We start from the raw sequence: 27,655 nt of genomic DNA on the forward strand, positions 1-27,655 counted from the left end.
TTTTGGACATGTGCACTACCATTCCCATCAGCCACAGGTGATTTTAAGCAGATTAGCTGGTAGATTCCTGCCCCCAAAAATTGTAGGTTTTGCCCAAGAGAGGTGACATTACAGGACAGGGACCCAATTTACGAAGGAAGCCTAGACGTGGCAATTTGGCCAATAAATGTGAGCCTATCTATGCGCTAAGTATCTTCCTTTTTTTCATAGCAATTTGTGCAGATGCATTTCATATATACACTATATAACGCTTTTTTCAACTTTTTCTCCCATTTTCTATGGCAGCAATGCAGTTCCTATGTTCTAGAGTAATCATTCTTGGTAAGTTATGGTGCAAACCTTAATGTTTTTTGACTTATATGCTTTCTCCAGTGTGTGTAGGCGTTTTCTGAGCAAAGCCAAAAAGAGCCGCAAATTAGAAGGAAAACAAGGCTGGCGTTCTCTATTAAACATTTTTAAAAAGTTTTCAAAGTTTCAAAAACTTAAATCTAGATGGTTTTTAATTTTAGCCGTTTCCCCCTATTATCTTTCACGGGTTAAGACTATGCAAAAGCTGTGCTCTCCAGCTTACAGCTGTCAGGGCATGCTGGGAGTTATAGTGTCACAACACTTTCAGAGCCCCAGGTTACTCACCATTTCTGCCTATTACACATTTAAAAAGTTTTGGAAACTTTATACATTATTTTTATTTTAGAAAACGTATAGAAAAAGGAATCTCCATTTACACACACGGGGACTGCGCACGCTGAGAGTTGTAGTCCGCTAGCATCCCAGCAGGCGCTTGACAGATTTCCTGGCGTTGTAGATGCAGTCGTTAACCGATACGCCTTGGTAGGAGGCCCCGATGAGGCTGAGGGGCAGAGAGTGCTGGTGGATGTAGCAGAAGAGATGATCTGCGGGGGAAAGAAGACATGTAAATGAATGGACAGCAGGACGACCCCTCCCACTGGTTTATTGGGGTACATGGGAGTTTTGACTCCTTACCGATCCGCTTCCAGTGTCCCAGCGTGTACTGGGGGATGCAGCTCTGTGAAGAAACAAGGCCATAGACGTAAAAGGAGCTCTGCTCCCTAGTAGTCGCAACACAGCCTATGCAGCTCTGCTGTGAGCAGTAAGGGACAGTGCAGGTTTAATGTAGACAGACAGGATCTAATGGGGCCGTTACCTTGTTCAGGGTCACGATGGTGCGGCACGGTGTCTCCTTCACTCCCAGCTGGGTGGCGGCCGCCGTGGATGCCAGGCTCAATAGCACCTCCTTTGATACAGCATCCGGGTCACCCAGGCTGCTCTCAAACCAGGCACCTCCAAGCATCACCTGCAGGGAACACGACAGGTACTGTGACATTGTGACGAACACTTAGCGACGGCCCTTCTTTGTCTGATATCAACTTTCCCCCCCAAGATGTCAGGTCCTAATGTAATGGCTGCGATTTCCTGCCACGCTTTATCACTGCAGTAATTAGACTGTCAACCTCGGGGTACAGTCCTCTGCACTGTCAGCATCCTCCTGAGATTGGCCGCCATTACCGTCAGTCTGGTGGAGCTGCCGCCTCGTCTGTTGTGTTTCGGGAAAGCGAGAGAATCGTATACGATCCCCAACGTCGCGTCGTCCTCAAAGGAGGGAATCAGATGTCCGAAACCCTGGAGGGGAGAGAAAGAAAGTGAACCCCAAAATTCAGACTAAAGGGTTTATTATTGTACTGGAGGAAGGCAGAGGGTTAAGGGGGTTTTGTGTACAGGCTTGAGAGCAAAGTCTGCAGGTACCCTATGTCACATCCTGTGGTGCGAACGCATTATCGATTCCCCGGTATTGCTGATGCCAGGTACAGAAAAACGATCCAGACCCTCAGAACTATGAGAGAAGGACCAAGACCCTCTTGGGTACGGGAGAAGGACCTTGCCATTAGGGGGCTATGAGAAAAGGATACGGACCCTCAGGAGGGGAAGTGGGGGCTAAGGAAGAAGGACCTGGCAACCGGTGGACGGGGGGGTACGGGAGAAGGACCTCAGCCCTCAGGTCTAAGAGAGAAAGACCTGGCCGCTCAGAGGAGTACAGAAAAAGGTTCCGGATCCTCAGGAGTAAGACAAAGGACCAGGACCCTCAGAGATACGAGAGAAGGAACCAGGCCCCCGGTGTACAGGAGAAGGAACTGGGTCCTTGGGGCTATGGGAGAAAGAACCCGGGCCCTTGAGAGTAGGACATAAGGACACAGACTTGGGAGTACAGCAAAAGGATCCATATCCTAGTGAGAAGAACTGGCATTGCTGAAATGTGCTAGCGGTCTCACTCATCGTCTGTCATCCTGACCCACAGGGGTACAGGATAACAACTCTGACATTTAAGGATACAGCACCCTGACATGGGGGAGGGAGTATGGAGAATAAAGGACCCTAACACTCGGAGTAAAGCACAATGACAATCGGAGGACAGAGCCTGTCATTTTTGGGTCACTCACCGATACAGGCAGCACATTTCCGTCATACTCCAGGTTTACCACAGCCACAGTGGCTGCGCTCATCTCACGCAGGGTTTTTTTCATTGGCTCAGCATTGAGGGGCAGCACTTTGCTCAGTACTGAGGAAACATAATGGGGGGACTGTCAGTGATGTGACCTGTAATACAAGGAATCCCTTGCCTGTATGTGGTGAGGGGTGGTACCTGCTGCGGGGATTGCGCTGATCACATGATCGGCTGACACGCTGCCGCCAGGAACCTTGATCTAGAAGGAAACATTACAGATGATTGAGGGGACAAAGGTTTCGGGGGCGAAGCAGGATGTCACCCTCACCCCAATACCTGCCAGCCACCATCCGCCTGCCACTGCAGTGCCTCCACTGGGGTGTTCTTGTGTATCTGCACACCTCTATCCTTAATGTAGCCCTCGAGGGTGTCGGAGAGGGTCTGCATTCCCCCTTGGAGCGACCACTGGCTCCACTTCTCCTTCTTCGACCTATGAATGAGTGGCGAGTCCAGCGGTGGCGTCTTATCTGTCCCAACGATAGAGAGACCATGATGAGCAGCAAAGCTGAGGATGGGATGTGCCCGGTGCCCCTTGCGATGTGAGCCCTTACCTCCAGTGGCGACCATCCCCAGTACCACAGATCTTTTGTGACGTTCAGCTTCGTATAGGAAGGGGAAGCAGGAGCGGAGGCTGAGCTGGCGGCTGTCACCGGCGAACACCCCCCGACACAGGCTGTCTATCACTATATCAGCGAGCTGCGGAAAGCAAAGCGCGAAATTACTGCACCCAGAGAGCAGCAGCACCTGAGAAATGGGGGCTACAACAGGCACAACACGGTGGGGAAAGCAGCACAGAGACTATGAGGAGGTAAACACTTCATAAACTGCAATCTAGAGGGTCTCCTGAAGAGGAGCAGATTGCAGGCTGAGGGCACTGTGGTCGATCCCAAAAAAAACAGAAGGTTTATCATAAGTATAAAGATATACAGATAACAGACAGCGCCGACCACAGAGCTGACTATCAAATGTACGATATAAAGTTACTGTTGCTGTTTGTAGGACAACCGCTGCAAGAGTCATCACACCCTGCACTGAGATATCAGCAACACCATACAGGACAGAAAACTAGGAGATAAGGATTACAGCCTGCAGCCATATGTGTACTGAATCATATAGAGGAGGAACAGACTATGTAATACAATTGTGTACTTGAATATTTAACTACTATAATACTGCCCCCTATGTACAAGAATATAACTACTATAATACTGCCCCTATGTATAAGAATATAACTACTATAATACTGCATCTATGTACAAGAATATAACTACTATAATACTGCCTCTATCTACAAGAATATAACTACTATAATACTGCTCCCTATGTACAAGAATATAACTACTATAATACTGCCTCTATGTACAAGAATATAACCACTATAATACTGCTCCCTATGTACAAGAATATAACTACTATAATACTGCATCTATGTACAAGAATATAACTACTATAATTCTGCCCCATGTACAAGAGTATAATTACTATAATACTACCTCTATGTACAAGAATTTAACTACTATAATACTGCTCCTATATACAAGAATATAACTACTATAATACTGCTCCTAGGTACAAGAATATAACTACTATAATACTGCCCCCTATGTACAAGAATATAACTACTATAATACTGCCCCTATGTACAAGAATTTAACTACTATAATACTGCTCCTATATACAAGAATATAACTACTATAATACTGCTCCTAGGTACAAGAATATAACTACTATAATACTGCTCCATGTACAAGAATATAACTACTATAATACTGCCTCCTATGTACAAGAATATAACTACTATAATACTGCCCCTATGTACAAGAATTTAACTACTATAATACTGCCTCCTATGTACAAGAATTTATCTACTATAATACTGCCCCTATGTACAAGAATATAACTACTATAATACTGCTCCCTATGTACAAGAATATAACTACTATAATACTGCCCCTATGTACAAGAATATAACTACTATAATACTGCCCCTATGTACAAGAATATAACTACTATAATACTGCTCCTATGTACAAGAATATAACTACTATAATACTGCTCCTAGGTACAAGAATATAACTACTATAATACTGCTCCATGTACAAGAATATAACTACTATAATACTGCCTCCTATGTACAAGAATATAACTACTATAATACTGCCCCTATGTACAAGAATTTAACTACTATAATACTGCCCCTATGTACAAGAATTTAACTACTATAATACTGCCTCCTATGTACAAGAATTTAACTACTATAACACTGCCCCCTATGTACAAGAATATAACTACTATAAGGCCAGGGTCACACTAGAGAGGAATACGGACGAGTGCGAGGTGTTAAAAGCACACATTACACACGGACAAATGATTCTCTATGGGGCAGCTCCCAACAGCCGTATAATTCTCGCCCGTATTCTACGGTCTGTACCAATCGCAGCATGCTGCGATTGTCAGTGTACTACGCCCGTAGTACGCCAATGCAAGTCTATGGGTGCGCAAAAATACGGACCAGATGTGTGACTTGCGAGAAATACGCAGGTCTTTTGGCTGGTGACAGAAAATGGGCCAATCCATCATCAGGAAGCTTAGACATGCAAATGAGCTCAAAAAGTGCTCCAGACATCCAGGAAGTACGCCTCCACGGAGTACAGCAGCGTCATGGCGCCATATTTCCTCAATGTGGAGATGTTGATTGTACTGGTGCAGGAGCGGCCAGAAATCTGGGACCAACGTGATGCCCATTATGCCAATCGGGCAAGAAAGGAGGCACATATGTCGCCAGATGTTCCATGATTTTGGTGATCAGCAACGTGAGGAGCAGCAGAAACTGAGTAAGTACAACCCAAAAACTGATTAAAATTACCTCACATCAAAAGATGCATATAGAATCAGCCACCCCCCCCCCCCTTCCTGTGCTTCCACCTTTTTCCTCATGAGGCGGGTAGATTTGGATGTGACACATGGTTTGACACTGCCATAATTTTGCCCAGGCCACAAGCTCCTCTTCCTCTTAGCCAACCAAGTTATTAAGTGTAGTTACTTGATACATGAACTCTTGTGACCCTGTGTATCTGGCCTGGATGCCCCAATTAGATATGCCACCCTGGGTAGAAAGCACACCTCAGAAGGCCACATGCCTAGGCTACTGGTAGCAAATGTGACCGATCAAATATGTGAAATTGAGAATCTTTCCTGTCACATTGCAGTGGAAGATGTGATGAAACGCTGGCGCAGCATCCGCGATCAATAACGGCGGGAATGTCAGCAGCGGCCCAGGAGTGGGGATGTGGGCCACACAAAGCGCAAATATATTTATTATGACCGCCTCTCCTTCCTCGCCCCTATTCTGGATCTGAGACCGTAAGTAGATACCTCACACCACATTACACAGATGCTTTACAGGCCCAAAAATATTGATTTATTTTTGGCTCTGTTCTATTTAATAACAGAACTCAGTCCAACCTTACGGAGAGAGGAACGGGCTCAGATACAGAGCCCATCATTGATCCTGTAGGGGATGAGGTGGCTGGCCCATCTTTTCCCCCTACAAGAAGCATGGGTGAAGAATCCTGTCAGGAAACCCCACCACCAGGACCATCTGCTGCTGCACCATCAGTCATACTGGCGGAGCAGGGCAACATGAGCAGCAGCCCAACTGCCCAGATCCGGGCCTCACCACAGCCTGCTGGACCATCCCGGCGAGGAAGAAGGCGGCGGCATATCCCTGCCCAAGATACATGTACAAATGTGGACACTGGGGTCCTCAACTTTTTGGCTAGAGTCAATAATGATGATGGCGAGGAGGCATACTCGCGCAGCCTGGCCCTTTACCTTCGTACCCTTTCCCGTGAGGTGAGGCTCCGTATTCGAGGATGTTTTCAGATCCTACTTGATGCATGCACACACCCCAATACCCCATATGAGTTATTTGAATATCTGGAGAGGTGGCAGCTTTCACCCAGAAATCTAATGCGCCTTAGACACCCCACACGATTGCTCAAGCAGGGTCTGAGGATCCTCAAATACGTGGGCCTACACCTCACCCCCTTCCTCCCCCTACCCAACCTTCCCAACAGCAGCCAGATATGTCTGGCTCTAGCCAACCTCACCAATATGGCCACTTGTTCCCACCCAGTGTTGGAGGCTGGTCCCAACCTGGTTGGGGACGACATGGATATATTGGTGGGTATGAGACACGGGCCTACCAGACCCAACAAGATGCCCCTCTTCATTATCACTCTGGCCAGTATCCACAACAATCCCAGGAGGCAGTACACTACCCACATCATGGGCAACAGTATGCCCCCACACAGGGCGATGTTGGGCAAAGTAGCCAGCAGCAACCACAGGCTGGTCTTCCGCCTTCTCCTTCTCCAACTTACCAAAATTTATAATGTAGCCATTTTGGTATTGCATTATGTTGTTTTTTGTTTTTTCTATGTGTGAAAATTTGTTTTGGAAAAAATGTTCACATCTGTAAAAAGGCCAATTTGGCCCATTGCCACAGTTCTCATATGGCAATAATATGTTTTGCTTTAACAAAAAAAAAAAAAAAAAAAAGGCTAAAGTAAACATTTGGCTACTACATTTTACGTCTCTGTCTCAATTCTAAAAAACCGTGTCAGCATACTAACATATGCTTACCAATGCAATAAAAACACTCAAAGAATCATAAGTGGTAGAAATATATATATTTAGACACACATAAACCAAAAAATTATAACATAGACACAGCATGCTCTTGCCAAGAAGTTGCCCCCTTAGGTGATATAAAGTAATTTGTCAAAATATCACGCACTTAGAGCCCAGAGAGCGTTCTACGTTGAGGGTTGATAGGTGGTCTCGCCCTACGCACATTGTCCGACCCACGCACAACACCAGCAGAGGAGGAACAATCATGTATCCTGGTGAAGTTATGAAGAACCACACAGGCTTTCACTACTTCATTAACATTTTGTTCACTCAGCTGAATGGCAGACTGGAGTACTCGCCATTTGGCACAAAGAATGCCAAAGGAACACTCCACCAGTCGCCTAGCACGTGATAGGCGCAAGTTAAAAATTCTGCACCGGTGGTCCAGGTTGCGCCGGGGATATGGCCTCATGACATTGCGCGCTAACTGAAACGCCTCATCTGCCACAAGGACATAAGGGACATATTCTTGAGTGGAGCCTGGTAGCTGGCGTGGTGGTGGTAGATCCAACTGGTTGGTGCGTAGCCGCCGAGCCATAATGGAAGTATTGAAGACTCTAGAGTCTCCCGTCCTTCCATAGGCCCCAATGTCAACAATTATAAACTTGTACTGAGGGTCTACCAGAGCCAACAATACAACAGAAAAGTATTGCTTATAATGGAAGAATTGGGAGCCTGAGTTCGGCGGCTTACGCACCCTGATATGTTTGCCATCCAGGGCCCCAATACAATTTGGAAACTGGCAGTCCTCCTCAAAGTCCCTTGATATCCTCAACCAGTCTTCCATCCTGGGCTCGGGCATGAGGAGTTGGTGGAGGGTAGCATATGACAGGCCAGTGGACAGGAAGCTGAAGAACAACAGAAATGGAACATTTTAGAATGCACAAGTTAACCAAATACCAGGTCCATACATACCAAACTTGTTATGATTTCACATCTACTAACACACACATATTTGGTTGCACAATGAGTAAGTGATATTCAGTACATATTCCACATAACATTCGGGTCTGTAAGTTGAAATATATGTGGACTAAGAGGAGGGCATTAAACTGAATCCATGAAGCAATAAATACATACTTTGGGCAACACATCATGAACATAGAGAATGTGGTTGTGTAGTAAATACCGTATTGTGAGTAGAAGTCGCTCCTCTGCAGATATCGCTTTGCGCATCCTTGTGTCCTGAAAGGTTATCCCAGGGCGCACTGTCTCCAAGAGGCGATCAAATGTTGCAAGGCTCATGCGACAGTATTGGTAGAATTTTACAGGATTCTCCCGCAGAGAAGAATAGAGGCGGTGAAAATGACCTCTTGTGAGTCATTGCCTCAAAAGTGGATGGGACCCACATGCGTCTCCTCCTCCGCGGATCCACTATCACTGGGTATGGCTGGCCAAAGCGCCGTGACAAAAGCCAGTTGAAGAGAACCTGCTCAGTTGTGTTGAAAGTCAGACCCTCTGCCATGCTGCACAAAGAACACCAACACACCTAGTGAAGGCAAGGTCACAAATGGACAGAATGGAGGCAGCCACCTGTTCCTGAGGCAATAAATAGGGTGCAGGCTAATGATTTAAATAGTTTGCAGGCCTCAAAACCGTTAAATGTCCATTTTGCAAGGCTGCGAGAAAATCTCGCCATACAGATGCCATACGGATTACATACGGATGCTTACATGCGCAAAATACGCGACCACACCTTGCTTACGGATAACATACGGAGCACTATTTAGGGGTCATTCATCCGTATTACGCCTGTAAACTACGGACCGTATTTTGCGTCGGTTAGTGTGACCCCGGCCTAATACTGCTCCTATGTTCAAGAATATAACTACTATAATACTGCCTCTATGTACAAGAATATAACTACTATAATACTGCCCCCTATGGAAAAGAATATATTTCTACTATAATACTGCCCCCGATGTACAAGAATATAACTACTATAATACTGCTCCTATGTACAAGAATATAACTACTATAATACTGCTCCTATGTACAAGAATATAACTACTATAATACTGTCCTCTATGTACAAGAATATAACTATAATACTGCTCCTATGTACAAGAATATAACTAGTATAATACTGCTCCTATGTACAAGAATATAACTACTATAATACTGTCCCCTATGTACAAGAATATAACTACTATAATACTGCTCCTATGTACAAGAATATAACTACTATAATACTGCCCCCGATGTACAAGAATATAACTACTATAATACTGCCCCCTATGTACAAGAATATAACTACTATAATACTGCTCCTATGTACAAGAATATAACTACTATAATACTGCCTCCTATGTACAAGAATATAACTACTATAATACTGTCCCCTATGTACAAGAATATAACTACTATAATACTGCCTCCTATGTACAAGAATATAACTACTATAATACTGTCCCCTATGTACAAGAATATAACTACTATAATACTGCCCCTATGTACAAGAATATAACTACTATAATACTGCTCCTATGTACAAGAATATAACTACTATAATACTGTCCCCTATGTACAAGAATATAACTACTATAATACTGCCCCCTGGGTAATGTACAAGAATATGATTACTATAATACTGCTCCTATGTACAAGATGTAGGGGTTGTACTCACTCGGGTGCAATGGGAGGAAAACAGGAGGCATGTTCCTTTAAGGCGCCTTTCACACATCAGTGTGGTTACAGTTTTCACACGTACCAGAGACACTGACACATGTAGACCCATTCAAAGGAATAGGTCTGTGCACATATCTTTGTTTTCTCACAGACCTTGTGTCCGTGTGCTTCACATGTCGACATGTCCATTTCTGTGCATCTGCACGGATCACACGGACCCAAACAAGTCAATGGGTCCGTATAAACACGTACTGCACACGGATGGCGACCGTGTACCATCCGTCTACCATCCGTGTGCGTTTTTAAAGTCATAGGGTTAAAATAGAAACAAAATGATTTAATACCAGGCTCTGGTACGTATCCACACGGATCACACACGGACAGCACACGGATGCGACAAATGGACACACGTACATGGATATCTCCAGTACCGTTTTTTCCGGTACTGAAAATATCAGGACGCGCGAAACCGGTCTATAAGTTTATGTGGGTTTATTGCTTCATAAACCCAGAAGTAAAATCGGAAAGTAAACAGCCTTTAGATCAGGCAAAACAAAGTACAAGTGTCCATAGCAGGACTCTGCTCCGCCAGGCCTGTGGGTACATAGGCTGGAGTAATGTCCAGTACCCAGTCTCGGTCTGGAGCCACACAAACAGGAGGGCTTCTCCCTCCCAATACACAGACCATGTGCCAAACAGCCTCCATTATATAGGCTGTAACCACACCCAGATGCGAAGTATGTGGGTAGCCAGACCTGCCCATCTCTCATAGCTTCCCGCAACCCAGGAACAGTTGCACCAAACGAACCTCTTAGTGCTTTCATGCACTAGAAAAAATACTCCGGGTAACATCACAGAGGCATCTCTGTGACACATACCTCACATCGACTACTAGGCCATTAGCCACACTACAAAGAGTATAACTACTATAATACTGTCCCCTATGTACAAGAATATAACTACTATAATACTGACCCCTATGTACAAGAGTATAATTACTATAATACTACCTCTATGTACAAGAATTTAACTACTATAATACTGCTCCTATGTACAGGAATATAACTACTATAATACTGCTCCTATGTACAGGAATATAACTACTATAATACTGCCGCTATGTACAAGAATATAACTACTATAATACTGCCCCTATGTACAAGAATATAACTACTATAATACTGCCCCTATGTACAAGAGTATAATTACTATAATACTACCTCTATGTACAAGAATTTAACTACTATAATATAATACTGCTCCTATGTACAGGAATGTAGCAACTATAATACTGACCCCTATGTACAAGAGTATAACTACTATAATACTGCTCTTATGTACGAGAATAAAACTACTATAATACTTCCCCTATGTACAAGAATATAACTACTATAATACTGCCCCTATGTACAAGAGTATAATTACTATAATACTACCTCTATGTACAAGAATTTAACTACTATAATACTGCTCCAATGTACAGGAATGTAGCAACTATAATACTGCTCCTATGTACAAGAATATAACTACCATAATACTGCTCTTATGTACGCTAATAAAACTAATATAATACTGTCCCCTATGTACAAGAATATAACTACAATAATACTGCTCCTATGTACAAGAATATACCTACTATAATACTGCCCCTATGTACAAGAATATAACTACTATAATACTCCCTCCTATGTACAAGAATATAACTACTATAACACTGTCCTCTATGTACAAGAATATAACTGCTATAATACTCCCTCCTATGTACAAGAATATAACTACTATAATACTGCTCTTATGTACAAGAATATAACTACTATAATACTGCCCCCATGTACGAGAATATAACTACTATAATACTGCCCCCATGTACGAGAATATAACTACTATAATACTGCCCCCATGTACAAGAATATAAATACTATAATACTGCCCCCTATGTACAAGAATATAATTACTATAATACTGCCCCTATGTACAAGAATATAACTACTAAAACACTGCCCCTATGTACAAGAATATAACTACTATAATACTGCCCCTATGTACAAGAGTATAATTACTATAATACTACCTCTATGTACAAGAATTTTACTATAATACTGCTCCTATGTACAGGAATGTAGCAACTATAATACTGCTCCTATGTACAGGAATGTAGCAACTATAATACTGCTCCTATGTACAGGAATGTAGCAACTATAATACTAATCCTATGTACAAGAATATAACTACTATAATACTGCTCTTATGTACGAGAATAAAACTACTATAATACTGCCCCCATGTACAAGAATATAACTACTATAATGCTGCCCCTATGTACAAGAATATAACTACTATAATACTGCCCCTATGTACAAGAGTATAATTACTATAATACTACCTCTATGTACAAGAATTTATCTACTATAATACTGCTCCTATGTACAGGAATGTAGCAACTATAATACTGCTCCTATGTACAAGAATATAACTACTATAATACTGCCCCTATGTACAAGAATATAACTACTATAACACTGTCCCCTATGTACAAGAATATAACTACTATAATACTGCCTCCTATGTATAAGAATATATCTACCATAACACTGCCCCCATGTACGAGACTATAACTACTATAATACTGCTCCTATATACAAGAATATAACTACTATAATACTGCCCTCTATGTACAAGAATATAACTACTATAATGCTGCTCTTATGTACGAGAATAAAACTACTATAATACTGTCCCCTATGTACAAGAGTATAATTACTATAATACTACCTCTATGTACAAGAATTTAACTACTATAATACTGCTCCTATGTACAAGAGTATAATTACTATAATACTACCTCTATGTACAAGAATTTAACTACTATAATACTGCTCCTATGTGCAGGAATGTAGCAACTATAATACTGCTCCCATGTACAAGAATATAACTACTATAATACTGCTCTAATGTACGAGAATAAAACTACTATAATACTTCCCCTATGTACGAGAATATAACTACTATAATACTGCCCCCTATATACAAGAATATAACTACTATAATACTGCCTCCTATGTACAAGAATATAACTACTATAATACTGCTCTTATGTACGAGAATAAAACTACTATAATACTTCCCCTATGTACGAGAATATAACACCACCCTCTATATTTAGGATTGTCACCTCATTTCCAAAGCGGCGTGAGAAGAAATCATGGATGGTCTCATCTTCCTTCGTTCCTCGAGGGGCTGTCAGATCCCGGAGGCCGCATAAGAACAGAGGCTTTGAAAAGGGGGGGATGGTACGCAGGATGCCCCTATAATTACACAAGCAGGTGAATGTAGTGTTTCCCGTGATGCGACGTAATATTCGGACAGTGGGATGTGCTCACCCTATACTGGACGGCAGCTTGTGTAGTGACTTGTTGACATACAGGTAGCGGTTTTTGGCGGCCGGTTGACTGCTTAGCACGGAAAGAAGATCTGCTTCCAGTCCCAGCTCTGAGATCTGCAGGGTAAAAGATGTCAGTCCTGGGGGCACTATAAGAGCTGCAGAGTCGTCACAGTGTACCAATGAGGCAAATTTGCATGATGACTGGTATGGCCGCCATATTGATGCTCTCACCATACTCAGCGTATTTCTCCCCACCAATCCTCCGGGCCGCATCCCGCGGGGTCCATGTTCAAACACAGCGCCATCTTCAGTCCGTGTGGAACGCATCCACCCACCGAGTCTGCTGCTGCCCTCCAATAATATCACCTGTGGCGCAAATTAGAGATTCATCGATGGGGAGATGGCAATCAAGGACAAAAATGCCCCTGAGCTTGCTTACCTTAGACACTCTGCCATCTTTAACAAGGTGGAAACAGGCGGTCAGTCCACTGATCCCACCACCCACAACCACCACTGTCCTCTGCATCCAGAGATCTACCAGAGATCTGTAAGGAAAAAAAGGGTGTAATAATGTACAGCACACAGAGGTATACAGGAGGGGGTAATAATGTGCAAGACACAGGTATACAGGAGGGGTGTAATAATGTGCAGGACACAGTGGTATACAGAGGGGCTGTAATAATGTACAGCACACAGAGGTATACAGGAGGAGTTTAATGTACAGTAAACAGAGGTATACAGAAGGGGGTGTAATAATGTACAGCACACAGGTATACAGGAGAGGGTAATAATGTACAGGACACAGAGGTAGACAGGAGAGGTGTAATAATGTACAGCACACAGGTATACAGGAGGGGTGTAATAATGTACAGCTCACTGGTATACAGGAGGGGCTGTAATAATGTACAGCACACAGGTATACAGGAGGAGTGTAATGTACAGTAAACAGAGGAATACAGAAGGGGGTGTAATAATGTACAGCGCACAGGTATACAGGAGAGGGTAATAATGTACAGCACACAGGTATACAGGAGGGGTGTAATAATGTACAGCACACTGGTATACAGGAGGGGTGTAATAATGTGCAGCTCACTGGTATACAGGAGGGGTGTAATAATGTACAGCACACAGGTATACAGGAGGGGTGTAATGTACAGCTCACTGGTATACAGGAGGGGTGTAATAATGTACAGCACACAGGTATACAGGAGGGTGTAATAATGTACAGCACACAGGTATACAGGAGGGGTGTAATAATGTACAGCACACAGGTATACAGGAGGGGTGTAATAATGTGCAGCTCACTGGTATACAGGAGGGGTGTAATAATGTACAGCTCACTGGTATACAGGAGGGGTGTAATAATGTACAGCACACTGGTATACAGGAGGGGTGTAATAATGTACAGCTCACTGGTATACAGGAGGGGTGTAATAATGAACAGCTCACTGGTATACAAGAGGGGTGTGATAATGTACAGCACACAGGTATACAGGAGGGGTGTGATAATGTAAAGCTCACTGGTATACAGGAGGGGTGTGATAATGTAAAGCTCACTGGTATACAGGAGGGGTGTGATAATGTACAGCACACTGGTATACAGGAGGGGTGTGATAATGTACAGCACACTGGTATACAGGAGGGGTGTGATAATGTACAGCACACTGGTATACAGGAGGGGTGTAATAATGTACAGCACACAGGTATACAGGAGGGGTGTGATAATGTACAGTGTTATGAATGAGTCACCGTAGGAGGCAAAAACAGAAATACTAGCTAAGTCCAGAAAACCAGAGAAGTTGGCAGCTATCGGATTGCAGACCCCTGAACCTAACAATAACTAGCAGTAGCCGTGGGGGGTTCCTACGGTGCCCTAGACCCCTCGATCACAGCCGGAGAACTACATAGCCTAAAGACAGAAAGGGAAATCTAAACTGCCCCAGAGCAGACCCCAAAGCAATAGGCAGCCCCCAACATATAATGACGGTGAAGCAAGATGAAAAAACACTCACACAGATAGAAAGATAGGCTGAGCAAATGATGGGGCCCAAGCTAACTAAATAGGACAGGATAGAAAAGCTGCTGTCTGCAATCCGCCAAAACCCTCTCAAAACAAGAGCTAACAGACTGATAGGGAAAAAAGCCCTGAAGACGCTAGGCTTCAAAAAGACTATATCAGTACTCAGGTATTTTCTGAAGACAGAGCAAAAAGGAATTCAGCTCACCCAGCAGGGGAAGGCAGAAATCCAGAAAAACAAGACAAAACAAAACCAAAACACAAATGCAAAAAGCAGAGCAGAAAACTTAGCTTTTGAGGAGCAGGAATCAGACTGGTCTCCTAGAATCCCTCAGAGAAATCACCCGCAAGGCAGAAGGGCGTCGGCTGCCTTATATCCAGTCAGCAATTCCAGTCACCCAGTCATCATCACTCTGCTCAGGTGCTTTGTAATCAGCCTCACTACCTTCCTTCACCAGAAGAGGGAGTTCATCAGACCTCAATGGTGAAGGGGAAAATGAACTCACAACAGTACAGCACACTGTTATACAGGAGGGGTGTAATAATGTACAGCACACTGGTATACAGGAGGGGTGTAACAATGTACAGCACACTGGTATACAGGAGGGGGTGTGTGATAATGTACAGCACACTGGTATACAGGAGGGCTGTGATAATGTACAGCACACTGGTATACAGGAGGGGTGTGATAATGTACAGCACACTGGTATACAAGAGGGGTGTGATAATGTACAGCACACTGGTATACAAGAGGGGTGTGATAATGTAAAGCTCACTGGTATACAGGAGGGGTGTGATAATGTACAGCACACTGGTATACAGGAGGGGTGTGATAATGTACAGCACACAGGTATACAGGAGGGGTGTAATATTGTACAGCACACTGGTATACAGGAGGGGTGTGATAATGTACAGCACACTGGTATACAGGAGGGGGGTGACAATGTACAGCACACAGGTATACAGGAGGGGTGTGATAATGTACAGCACACAGGTATACAGGAGGGGTGTAATAATGTACAGCACACTGGTATACAGGAGGGCTGTAATAATGTACAGCACACTGGTATACAGGAGGGGTGTAATAATGTACAGCACACAGGTATACAGGAGGGGTGTAATAATGTACAGCACACTGGTATACAGGAGGGGTGTAATAATGTACAGCACACTGGTATACAGGAGGGGTGTGATAATGTACAGCACACAGGTATACAGGAGGGGTGTGACAATGTACAGCACACAGGTATACAGGAGGGGTGTGATAATGTACAGCACACTGTTATACAGGAGGGGTGTAATAATGTACAGCACACTGGTATACAGGAGGGGTGTAACAATGTACAGCACACTGGTATACAGGAGGGGGGGTGTGATAATGTACAGCACACTGGTATACAGGAGGGCTGTGATAATGTACAGCACACTGGTATACAGGAGGGGTGTGATAATGTACAGCACACTGGTATACAAGAGGGGTGTGATAATGTACAGCACACTGGTATACAAGAGGGGTGTGATAATGTAAAGCTCACTGGTATACAGGAGGGGTGTGATAATGTACAGCACACTGGTATACAGGAGGGGTGTGATAATGTACAGCACACAGGTATACAGGAGGGGTGTAATATTGTACAGCACACTGGTATACAGGAGGGGTGTGATAATGTACAGCACACTGGTATACAGGAGGGGGGTGACAATGTACAGCACACAGGTATACAGGAGGGGTGTGATAATGTACAGCACACAGGTATACAGGAGGGGTGTAATAATGTACAGCACACTGGTATACAGGAGGGCTGTAATAATGTACAGCACACTGGTATACAGGAGGGGTGTAATAATGTACAGCACACAGGTATACAGGAGGGGTGTAATAATGTACAGCACACTGGTATACAGGAGGGGTGTAATAATGTACAGCACACTGGTATACAGGAGGGGTGTGATAATGTACAGCACACAGGTATACAGGAGGGGTGTGACAATGTACAGCACACAGGTATACAGGAGGGGTGTGATAATGTACAGCACACAGGTATACAGGAGGGGTGTAATAATGTACAGCAAACAGGTAGACAGGAGGGCTGTAATAATGTACAGCACACTGGTATACAGGAGGGGTGTAATAATGTACAGCACACTGGTATACAGGAGGGGTGTAATAATGTACAGCACACAGGTATACAGGAGGGGTGTAATAATGTACAGCACACAGGTATACAGTAGGGGTGTAATAATGTACAGCACACAGGTATACAGGAGGGGTGTAATAATGTACAGCACACTGGTATACAGGAGGGCTGTAATAATGTACAGCACACTGGTATACAGGAGGGGTGTGATAATGTACAGCACACTGGTATACAAGAGGGGTGTGCTAATGTACAGCACACTGGTATACAAGAGGGGTGTGCTAATGTAAAGCTCACTGGTATACAGGAGGGGTGTGATAATGTACAGCACACTGGTATACAGGAGGGGTGTGATAATGTACAGCACACAGGTATACAGGAGGGGTGTAATAATGTACAGCACACTGTTATACAGGAGGGCTGTAATAATGTACAGCACACTGGTATACAGGAGGGGTGTGATAATGTACAGCACAATGGTATACAAGAGGGGTGTGATAATGTACAGCACACTGGTATACAAGAGGGGTGTGATAATGTACAGCACACTGGTATACAAGAGGGGTGTGATAATGTAAAGCACACTGGTATACAAGAGGGGTGTGATAATGTAAAGCTCACTGGTATACAGGAGGGGTGTGATAATGTACAGCACACTGGTATACAGGAGGGGTGTGATAATGTACAGCACACAGGTATACAGGAGGGGTGTAATAATGTACAGCACACAGGTATACAGGAGGGGTGTAATAATGTACAGCACACAGGTATACAGGAGGGGTGTAATAATGTACAGCACACTGTTATACAGGAGGGGTGTGATAATGTACAGCACACTGGTATACAGGAGGGGTGTGATAATGTACAGCACACTGGTATACAGGAGGGGTGTAATAATGTAGAGCACACAGGTATACAGGAGGGGTGTAATAATGTACAGCACACTGTTATACAGGAGGGGTGTAATAAAGTACAGCACACTGTTATACAGGAGGGGTGTAATAAAGTACAGCACACTGGTATACAGGAGGGGTGTGATAATGTACAGCACACTGGTATACAGGAGGGGTGTGATAATGTACAGCACACTGGTATACAGGAGGGGTGTAATAATGTACAGCACACTGGTATACAGGAGGGGTGTAATAATGTACAGCACACTGGTATACAGGAGGGGTGTAATAATGTACAGCACACTGTTATACAGGAGGGGTGTAATAATGTACAGCACACTGTTATACAGGAGGGGTGTAATAATGTACAGCACACTGGTATACAGGAGGGGTGTGATAATGTACAGCACACTGGTATACAGGAGGGGTGTAATAATGTACAGCACACTGGTATACAGGAGGGGTGTGATAATGTACAGCACACTGGTATACAGGAGGGGTGTGATAATGTACAGCACACTGGTATACAGGAGGGGTGTAATAATGTACAGCACACAGGTATACAGGAGGGGTGTAATAATGTACAGCACACTGGTATACAGGAGGGGTGTAATAATGTACAGCACACAGGTATACAGGAGGGGTGTAATAATGTACAGCTCACTGGTATACAGGAGGGGTGTGATAATGTACAGCACACAGGTATACAGGAGGGGTGTAATGATGTACAGCACACTGTTATACAGGAGGGGTGTAATAATGTACAGCACACTGTTATACAGGAGGGGTGTAATAATGTACAGCACACTGTTATACAGGAGGGGTGTAATAATGTACAGCACACTGGTATACAGGAGGGGTGTAATAATGTACAGCACACTGGTATACAGGAGGGGTGTAATAATGTACAGCACACTGGTATACAGGAGGGGTGTAATAATGTACAGCACACTGGTATACAGGAGGGGTGTAATAATGTACAGCACACAGGTATACAGGAGGGGTGTAATAATGTACAGCACACAGGTATACAGGAGGGGTGTAATAATGTACAGCTCACTGGTATACAGGAGGGGTGTAATAATGTACAGCACACTGGTATACAGGAGGGGTGTAATAATGTACAGCACACTGGTATACAGGAGGGGTGTAATAATGTACAGCACACAGGTATACAGGAGGGGTGTAATAATGTACAGCACACTGGTATACAGGAGGGGGGTGACAATGTACAGCACACAGGTAATACAGGAGGGGTGTAATAATGTACAGCTCACTGGTATACAGGAGGGGTGTGATAATGTACAGCACACAGGTATACAGGAGGGGTGTAATGATGTACAGCACACTGTTATACAGGAGGGGTGTAATAATGTACAGCACACTGTTATACAGGAGGGGTGTAATAATGTACAGCACACTGTTATACAGGAGGGGTGTAATAATGTACAGCACACTGTTATACAGGAGGGGTGTAATAATGTACAGCACACTGGTATACAGGAGGGGTGTAATAATGTACAGCACACTGGTATACAGGAGGGGTGTAATAATGTACAGCACACAGGTAATACAGGAGGGGTGTAATAATGTACAGCTCACTGGTATACAGGAGGGGTGTGATAATGTACAGCACACAGGTATACAGGAGGGGTGTAATGATGTACAGCACACTGTTATACAGGAGGGGTGTAATAATGTACAGCACACTGTTATACAGGAGGGGTGTAATAATGTACAGCACACTGTTATACAGGAGGGGTGTAATAATGTACAGCACACTGTTATACAGGAGGGGTGTAATAATGTACAGCACACTGGTATACAGGAGGGGTGTAATAATGTACAGCACACTGGTATACAGGAGGGGTGTAATAATGTACAGCACACTGGTATACAGGAGGGGTGTAATAATGTACAGCACACTGGTATACAGGAGGGGTGTAATAATGTACAGCACACAGGTATACAGGAGGGGTGTAATAATGTACAGCACACAGGTATACAGGAGGGGTGTAATAATGTACAGCTCACTGGTATACAGGAGGGGTGTAATAATGTACAGCACACTGGTATACAGGAGGGGTGTAATAATGTACAGCACACTGGTATACAGGAGGGGTGTAATAATGTACAGCACACAGGTATACAGGAGGGGTGTAATAATGTACAGCACACTGGTATACAGGAGGGGGGTGACAATGTACAGCACACAGGTAATACAGGAGGGGTGTAATAATGTACAGCACACTGTTATACAGGAGGGGTGTAATAATGTACAGCACACAGGTATACAGGAGGGGTGTAATAATGTACAGCACACTGTTATACAGGAGGGGTGTAATAATGTACAGCACACTGTTATACAGGAGGGGTGTGATAATGTACAGCACACTGGTATACAGGAGGGGTGTGATAATGTACAGCACACTGGTATACAGGAGGGGTGTAATAATGTACAGCACACAGGTATACAGGAGGGGTGTAATAATGTACAGCACACTGGTATACAGGAGGGGTGTAATAATGTACAGCACACTGGTATACAGGAGGGGTGTAATAATGTACAGCACACTGTTATACAGGAGGGGTGTAATAATGTACAGCTCACTGGTATACAGGAGGGGTGTAATAATGTACAGCACACTGGTATACAGGAGGGGTGTAATAATGTACAGCACACTGGTATACAGGAGGGGTGTAATAATGTACAGCACACTGGTATACAGGAGGGGTGTAATAATGTACAGCACACTGGTATACAGGAGGGGTGTAATAATGTACAGCACACAGGTATACAGGAGGGGTGTAATAATGTACAGCACACTGGTATACAGGAGGGGTGTAATAATGTACAGCACACTCGTATACAGGAGGGGTGTAATAATGTACAGCACACCGGTATACAGGAGGGGTGTAATAATGTACAGCACACCGGTATACAGGAGGGGTGTAATAATGTACAGCACACAGGTATACAGGAGGGGTGTAATAATGTACAGCTCACTGGTATACAGGAGGGGTGTAATAATGTACAGCACACAGGTATACAGGAGGGGTGTAATAATGTACAGCACACAGGTATACAGGAGGGGTGTAATAATGTACAGCACACTGGTATACAGGAGGGGTGTAATAATGTACAGCACACTGGTATACAGGAGGGGTGTAATAATGTACAGCACACAGGTATACAGGAGGGGTGTAAATGTACAGCTCACTGGTATACAGGAGGGGTGTGATAATGTACAGCACACAGGTATACAGGAGGGGTGTAATGATGTACAGCACACTGGTATACAGGAGGGGTGTAATAATGTACAGCTCACTGTTATACAGGAGGGGTGTGATAATGTACAGCACACTGGTATACAGGAGGGGTGTAATGATGTACAGCACACTGGTATACAGGAGGGGTGTAATAATGTACAGCACACTGGTATACAGGAGGGGTGTAATAATGTACAGCACACTGGTATACAGGAGGGGTGTAATAATGTACAGCACACTGGTATACAGGAGGGGTGTAATGATGTACAGCACACTGGTATACAGGAGGGGTGTAATAATGTACAGCACACTGGTATACAGGAGGGGTGTAATAATGTACAGCACACTGGTATACAGGAGGGGTGTAATAATGTACAGCTCACTGGTATACAGGAGGGGTGTAATAATGTACAGCACACAGGTATACAGGAGGGGTGTAATAATGTACAGCTCACTGGTATACAGGAGGGGTGTAATAATGTACAGCTCACTGGTATACAGGAGGGGTGTAATAATGTACAGCACACTGGTATACAGGAGGGGTGTAATAATGTACAGCACACTGGTATACAGGAGGGGTGTAATAATGTACAGCACACTGGTATACAGGAGGGGTGTAATAATGTACAGCACACAGGTATACAGGAGGGGTTTAATAATGTACAGCTCACTGGTATACAGGAGGGGTGTAATAATGTACAGCACACTGGTATACAGGAGGGGTGTAATAATGTACAGCACACTGGTATACAGGAGGGGTGTAATAATGTACAGCACACAGGTATACAGGAGGGGTGTAATAATGTACAGCACACAGGTATACAGGAGGGGTGTAATAATGTACAGCACACAGGTATACAGGAGGGGTGTAATAATGTACAGCACACAGGTATACAGGAGGGGTGTAATAATGTACAGCACACAGGTATACAGGAGGGGTGTGATAATGTACAGCTCACTGGTATACAGGAGGGGTGTGATAATGTACAGCACACAGGTATACAGGAGGGGTGTAATGATGTACAGCACACTGGTATACAGGAGGGGTGTAATAATGTACAGCTCACTGTTATACAGGAGGGGTGTGATAATGTACAGCACACTGGTATACAGGAGGGGTGTGATAATGTACAGCACACTGGTATACAGGAGGGGTGTAATGATGTACAGCACACTGGTATACAGGAGGGGTGTAATAATGTACAGCACACTGGTATACAGGAGGGGTGTAATAATGTACAGCACACAGGTATACAGGAGGGGTGTAATAATGTACAGCTCACTGGTATACAGGAGGGGTGTAATAATGTACAGCACACTGGTATACAGGAGGGGTGTAATAATGTACAGCACACTGTTATACAGGAGGGGTGTAATAATGTACAGCACACAGGTATACAGGAGGGGTGTAATGATGTACAGCACACTGGTATACAGGAGGGGTGTAATAATGTACAGCACACAGGTATACAGGAGGGGTGTAATGATGTACAGCACACTGGTATACAGGAGGGGTGTAATAATGTACAGCACACAGGTATACAGGAGGGGTGTAATAATGTACAGCACACTGGTATACAGGAGGGGTGTAATAATGTACAGCACACTGGTATACAGGAGGGGTGTAATGATGTACAGCACACTGGTATACAGGAGGGGTGTAATGATGTACAGCACACTGGTATACAGGAGGGGTGTAATAATGTACAGCACACAGGTATACAGGAGGGGTGTAATAATGTACAGCACACTGGTATACAGGAGGGGTGTAATAATGTACAGCACACTGGTATACAGGAGGGGTGTAATAATGTACAGCACACTGGTATACAGGAGGGGTGTAATAATGTACAGCACACAGGTATACAGGAGGGGTGTAATAATGTACAGCACACTGGTATACAGGAGGGGTGTAATAATGTACAGCACACTGTTATACAGGAGGGGTGTAATAATGTACAGCACACTGGTATACAGGAGGGGTGTAATAATGTACAGCACACTGGTATACAGGAGGGGTGTAATAATGTACAGCACACTGGTATACAGGAGGGGTGTAATAATGTACAGCACACTGGTATACAGGAGGGGTGTAATAATGTACAGCTCACTGGTATACAGGAGGGGTGTAATAATGTACAGCACACAGGTATACAGGAGGGGTGTAATAATGTACAGCACACAGGTATACAGGAGGGGTGTAATAATGTACAGCACACTGGTATACAGGAGGGGTGTAATAATGTACAGCACACTGGTATACAGGAGGGGTGTAATAATGTACAGCACACAGGTATACAGGAGGGGTGTAATAATGTACAGCACACAGGTATACAGGAGGGGTGTGATAATGTACAGCACACTGGTATACAGGAGGGGTGTAATGATGTACAGCACACTGGTATACAGGAGGGGTGTAATAATGTACAGCACACTGGTATACAGGAGGGGTGTAATAATGTACAGCACACAGGTATACAGGAGGGGTGTAATAATGTACAGCACACTGGTATACAGGAGGGGTGTAATAATGTACAGCACACTGGTATACAGGAGGGGTGTAATAATGTACAGCACACTGGTATACAGGAGGGGTGTAATAATGTACAGCACACTGGTATACAGGAGGGGTGTAATGATGTACAGCACACTGGTATACAGGAGGGGTGTAATAATGTACAGCACACTGGTATACAGGAGGGGTGTAATAATGTACAGCACACTGGTATACAGGAGGGGTGTAATAATGTACAGCACACTGTTATACAGGAGGGGTGTGATAATGTACAGCACACTGGTATACAGGAGGGGTGTAATAATGTACAGCACACTGGTATACAGGAGGGGTGTAATAATGTACAGCACACAGGTATACAGGAGGGGTGTAATGATGTACAGCACACTGGTATACAGGAGGGGTGTAATAATGTACAGCACACTGGTATACAGGAGGGGTGTAATAATGTACAGCACACAGGTATACAGGAGGGGTGTAATAATGTACAGCACACAGGTATACAGGAGGGGTGTGATAATGTACAGCACACTGGTATACAGGAGGGGTGTAATGATGTACAGCACACTGGTATACAGGAGGGGTGTAATAATGTACAGCACACTGGTATACAGGAGGGGTGTAATAATGTACAGCACACAGGTATACAGGAGGGGTGTAATAATGTACAGCACACTGGTATACAGGAGGGGTGTAATAATGTACAGCACACTGGTATACAGGAGGGGTGTAATAATGTACAGCACACTGGTATACAGGAGGGGTGTAATAATGTACAGCACACTGGTATACAGGAGGGGTGTAATGATGTACAGCACACTGGTATACAGGAGGGGTGTAATAATGTACAGCACACTGGTATACAGGAGGGGTGTAATAATGTACAGCACACAGGTATACAGGAGGGGTGTAATAATGTACAGCACACAGGTATACAGGAGGGGTGTAATAATGTACAGCACACTGGTATACAGGAGGGGTGTAATAATGTACAGCACACTGGTATACAGGAGGGGTGTAATAATGTACAGCACACTGGTATACAGGAGGGGTGTAATGATGTACAGCTCACTGGTATACAGGAGGGGTGTAATAATGTACAGCACACTGGTATACAGGAGGGGTGTAATAATGTACAGCACACTGGTATACAGGAGGGGTGTAATAATGTACAGCACACTGGTATACAGGAGGGGTGTAATAATGTACAGCACACTGGTATACAGGAGGGGTGTAATAATGTACAGCACACTGGTATACAGGAGGGGTGTAATAATGTACAGCACACTGGTATACAGGAGGGGTGTAATGATGTACAGCTCACTGGTATACAGGAGGGGTGTAATAATGTACAGCACACTGGTATACAGGAGGGGTGTAATAATGTACAGCACACTGGTATACAGGAGGGGTGTAATAATGTACAGCACACTGGTATACAGGAGGGGTGTAATAATGTACAGCACACTGGTATACAGGAGGGGTGTAATAATGTACAGCACACTGGTATACAGGAGGGGTGTAATAATGTACAGCACACTGGTATACAGGAGGGGTGTAATAATGTACAGCACACAGGTATACAGGAGGGGTGTAATAATGTACAGCACACTGGTATACAGGAGGGGTGTAATAATGTACAGCACACAGGTATACAGGAGGGGTGTAATAATGTACAGCACACTGGTATACAGGAGGGGTGTAATAATGTACAGCACACAGGCAGTGGGTTCGATCTCCCAGATTCGGGGAAACTCGGTGTTCCTCGGTAACATGCGGGGAAACTCACCGTCAGTTTATCTTGCGGCTCGTCCTCAGTGACACTCAGAAGCTCCTCCCACCACATGCTCAAGAGATGGAGCTACAGTGGGCGTGATTGTTCTATTTTAACCAATCACACGTTTAGCTTGGAGTGAGTGACATAAGTAAGCAGGAAGTGTTGGGATGATCTGATAGGTGAGCACACATCACGTGATCTTCATACAGCGTGGATTATGGTTTGGTTTGGTGCAATATGGATTGACAGACGTGAATGTCATTGTTACCCTTTCCAACAAATCACGATACAGCTTTCATTTGAAATACTGCTCTTAAATAATGAAAGCTGCTCTGTAATTGGTTCCTGTACATGAGAAGCTGAGTTTCATTTATGTGCCTGTATTCTCTCTTGGTAGGCATAAAGTTTTCCCTATAAAGCTATGTGCACACGGTGTAGATTCTGCTGCGGTTCCGCAGTGTTTCTGGCCCTGCGGGTCCGCAGCAGTTTCTGCTGCATTGTACAGTACCATTGTTTGCAATGGTAAAACCAAAAACGCTATGCACATTTGTCAATTCTTTGTGCGGATTCCGCTGCGGTTTCACACCTTTTCCAATGTAGAGGTGATAAACCGCAGGGCTCAACCGCAGGCTAATCCGCAGGTAAACCGCAGGTCTTTTGACCTGAGAATTTACCTGAGGATTTTTACAAATCCGCAGCACCTAAAACTATGTGTGCACATAGCCTTAGGATGGTGGGCGAGAGGGTGGAATATTAAGACAGCCCCTAAAATGCAGAATTTGGGGGTTCACATATTTATAAATATTGTCACAGAGCTTTTGTCCTCGTTCAGCTGTCCTTATCAGTTTCCACAGTGCTCCTCAGTCTGCCATAGAAATTAGATAAAAGTCAGCCAAACCGACAGACGAGGGCGGGAGCCGCAAATATCTAATGTGCACAGGCCCCTGATGCTCCCCGGACAGATGAGGTCGGGGGATAAGGACTGAGCCAGTTGTGTTTACTCACTTTACCCTTTTTCTCTTGAGCAGATGGGGGGTCCGCAGGGATTACAAGGGCCAAATTCAATATCTGGTGTAAATAAGCCACCGTCACAATCCACTGAAGAAGAAGGCGGCCATGAACATGGCATAGAAGAAGGATGAAGAACCATTGAGAGTGAACCATCTCTACACAACGCAGCTTGTTATGATTGGGTCACCAAGGTGGAAAGCAAGACTAAGCTAAGCCACAGAAAACCAGAGAGGTTGGTAACTAAGCGGATTGCAGACCCCTAATCCTATCCACACAGCTAGCAGTAGCCGTGGAGCGTACCTACGATGATCCTAGACGCCTCGACACAGCCGGAGGACTAAATAAGCCTAAAGCAAGAAAGGAGAAATCTAAACTGCCCCAGAGCAGACCCCAAAGGAATAGATAGCCCCCAAACATATATTGTCGGTGAGACAAGATGAAAACACAAACGCAGGTAGGAAAATAGACTGAGCAAACGATGGGGCCCACACTAACTAGACAGGACAGGAAAGGAAAGACTCTGTCTGCAATCACGCAAAAAAACCTGCAAAAAATGCCCAACACGTCTGATAGAAAAATACTGAAGTCACTAGACTTCGCCCACTATATCAGCATTCTGGAATATTCTGAGAGCAGAGCAAAAAGAGGCCAATTTAATAAGGGACAAAAACAAACTGGCACAAGCAGTAACATAAGGATGGAAATTCAGCACAGCCCAAGCCGGAGATGGTTGAACACACAAAACTGAAATAGACAAAACCAGATCAAATGTGAACAATAGCAAAAGAACACTTAGCTGAGCATGCAG

At 44.2% G+C, this 27,655-nt stretch overlaps 1 protein-coding gene across 1 annotated transcript; it reads right to left on the minus strand.

Moving 5' to 3' along the window:
- Window positions 1-668: 668 nt before the first annotated feature.
- PPOX (protoporphyrinogen oxidase) lies at window positions 669-25,925 on the minus strand. Its single transcript, XM_073566896.1, has 13 exons — window positions 25,849-25,925; window positions 13,666-13,771; window positions 13,458-13,592; window positions 13,225-13,340; window positions 13,017-13,149; window positions 3,073-3,217; window positions 2,798-2,988; window positions 2,660-2,720; window positions 2,457-2,575; window positions 1,528-1,641; window positions 1,166-1,315; window positions 985-1,027; window positions 669-893 (listed from the first exon to the last, which is right to left on the minus strand). Exons 2-13 carry the CDS (start codon window positions 13,750-13,752, stop codon window positions 763-765), a joined length of 1,425 nt encoding a protein of 474 aa, XP_073422997.1. The 5' UTR covers window positions 13,753-13,771; window positions 25,849-25,925; the 3' UTR covers window positions 669-762.
- Between the last annotated feature and the right edge of the window lie 1,730 nt (window positions 25,926-27,655).

Source organism: Dendrobates tinctorius, unplaced genomic scaffold (genome assembly GCF_039654945.1).
Source record: "Dendrobates tinctorius isolate UK_male_01 unplaced genomic scaffold, ASM3965494v1 ptg000019l, whole genome shotgun sequence".
Taxonomy (NCBI): Eukaryota; Metazoa; Chordata; class Amphibia; order Anura; family Dendrobatidae; genus Dendrobates; species Dendrobates tinctorius.

Bases quoted from the DNA above. Each gene is read 5' to 3' on its own strand.
- PPOX (XM_073566896.1), bottom strand. From the start codon at position 13,752: ATGCAGAGGACAGTGGTGGTTGTGGGTGGTGGGATCAGTGGACTGACC. The intron at 2,721-2,797 runs GTATTGGGGTGA...GTTTCCTTCTAG, and splicing joins AGGCGGATGGTGGCTGGCAG to ATCAAGGTTCCTGGCGGCAG. The intron at 1,316-1,527 runs GTAATGGCGGCC...TGTTCCCTGCAG, and splicing joins GCAGCTCCACCAGACTGACG to GTGATGCTTGGAGGTGCCTG.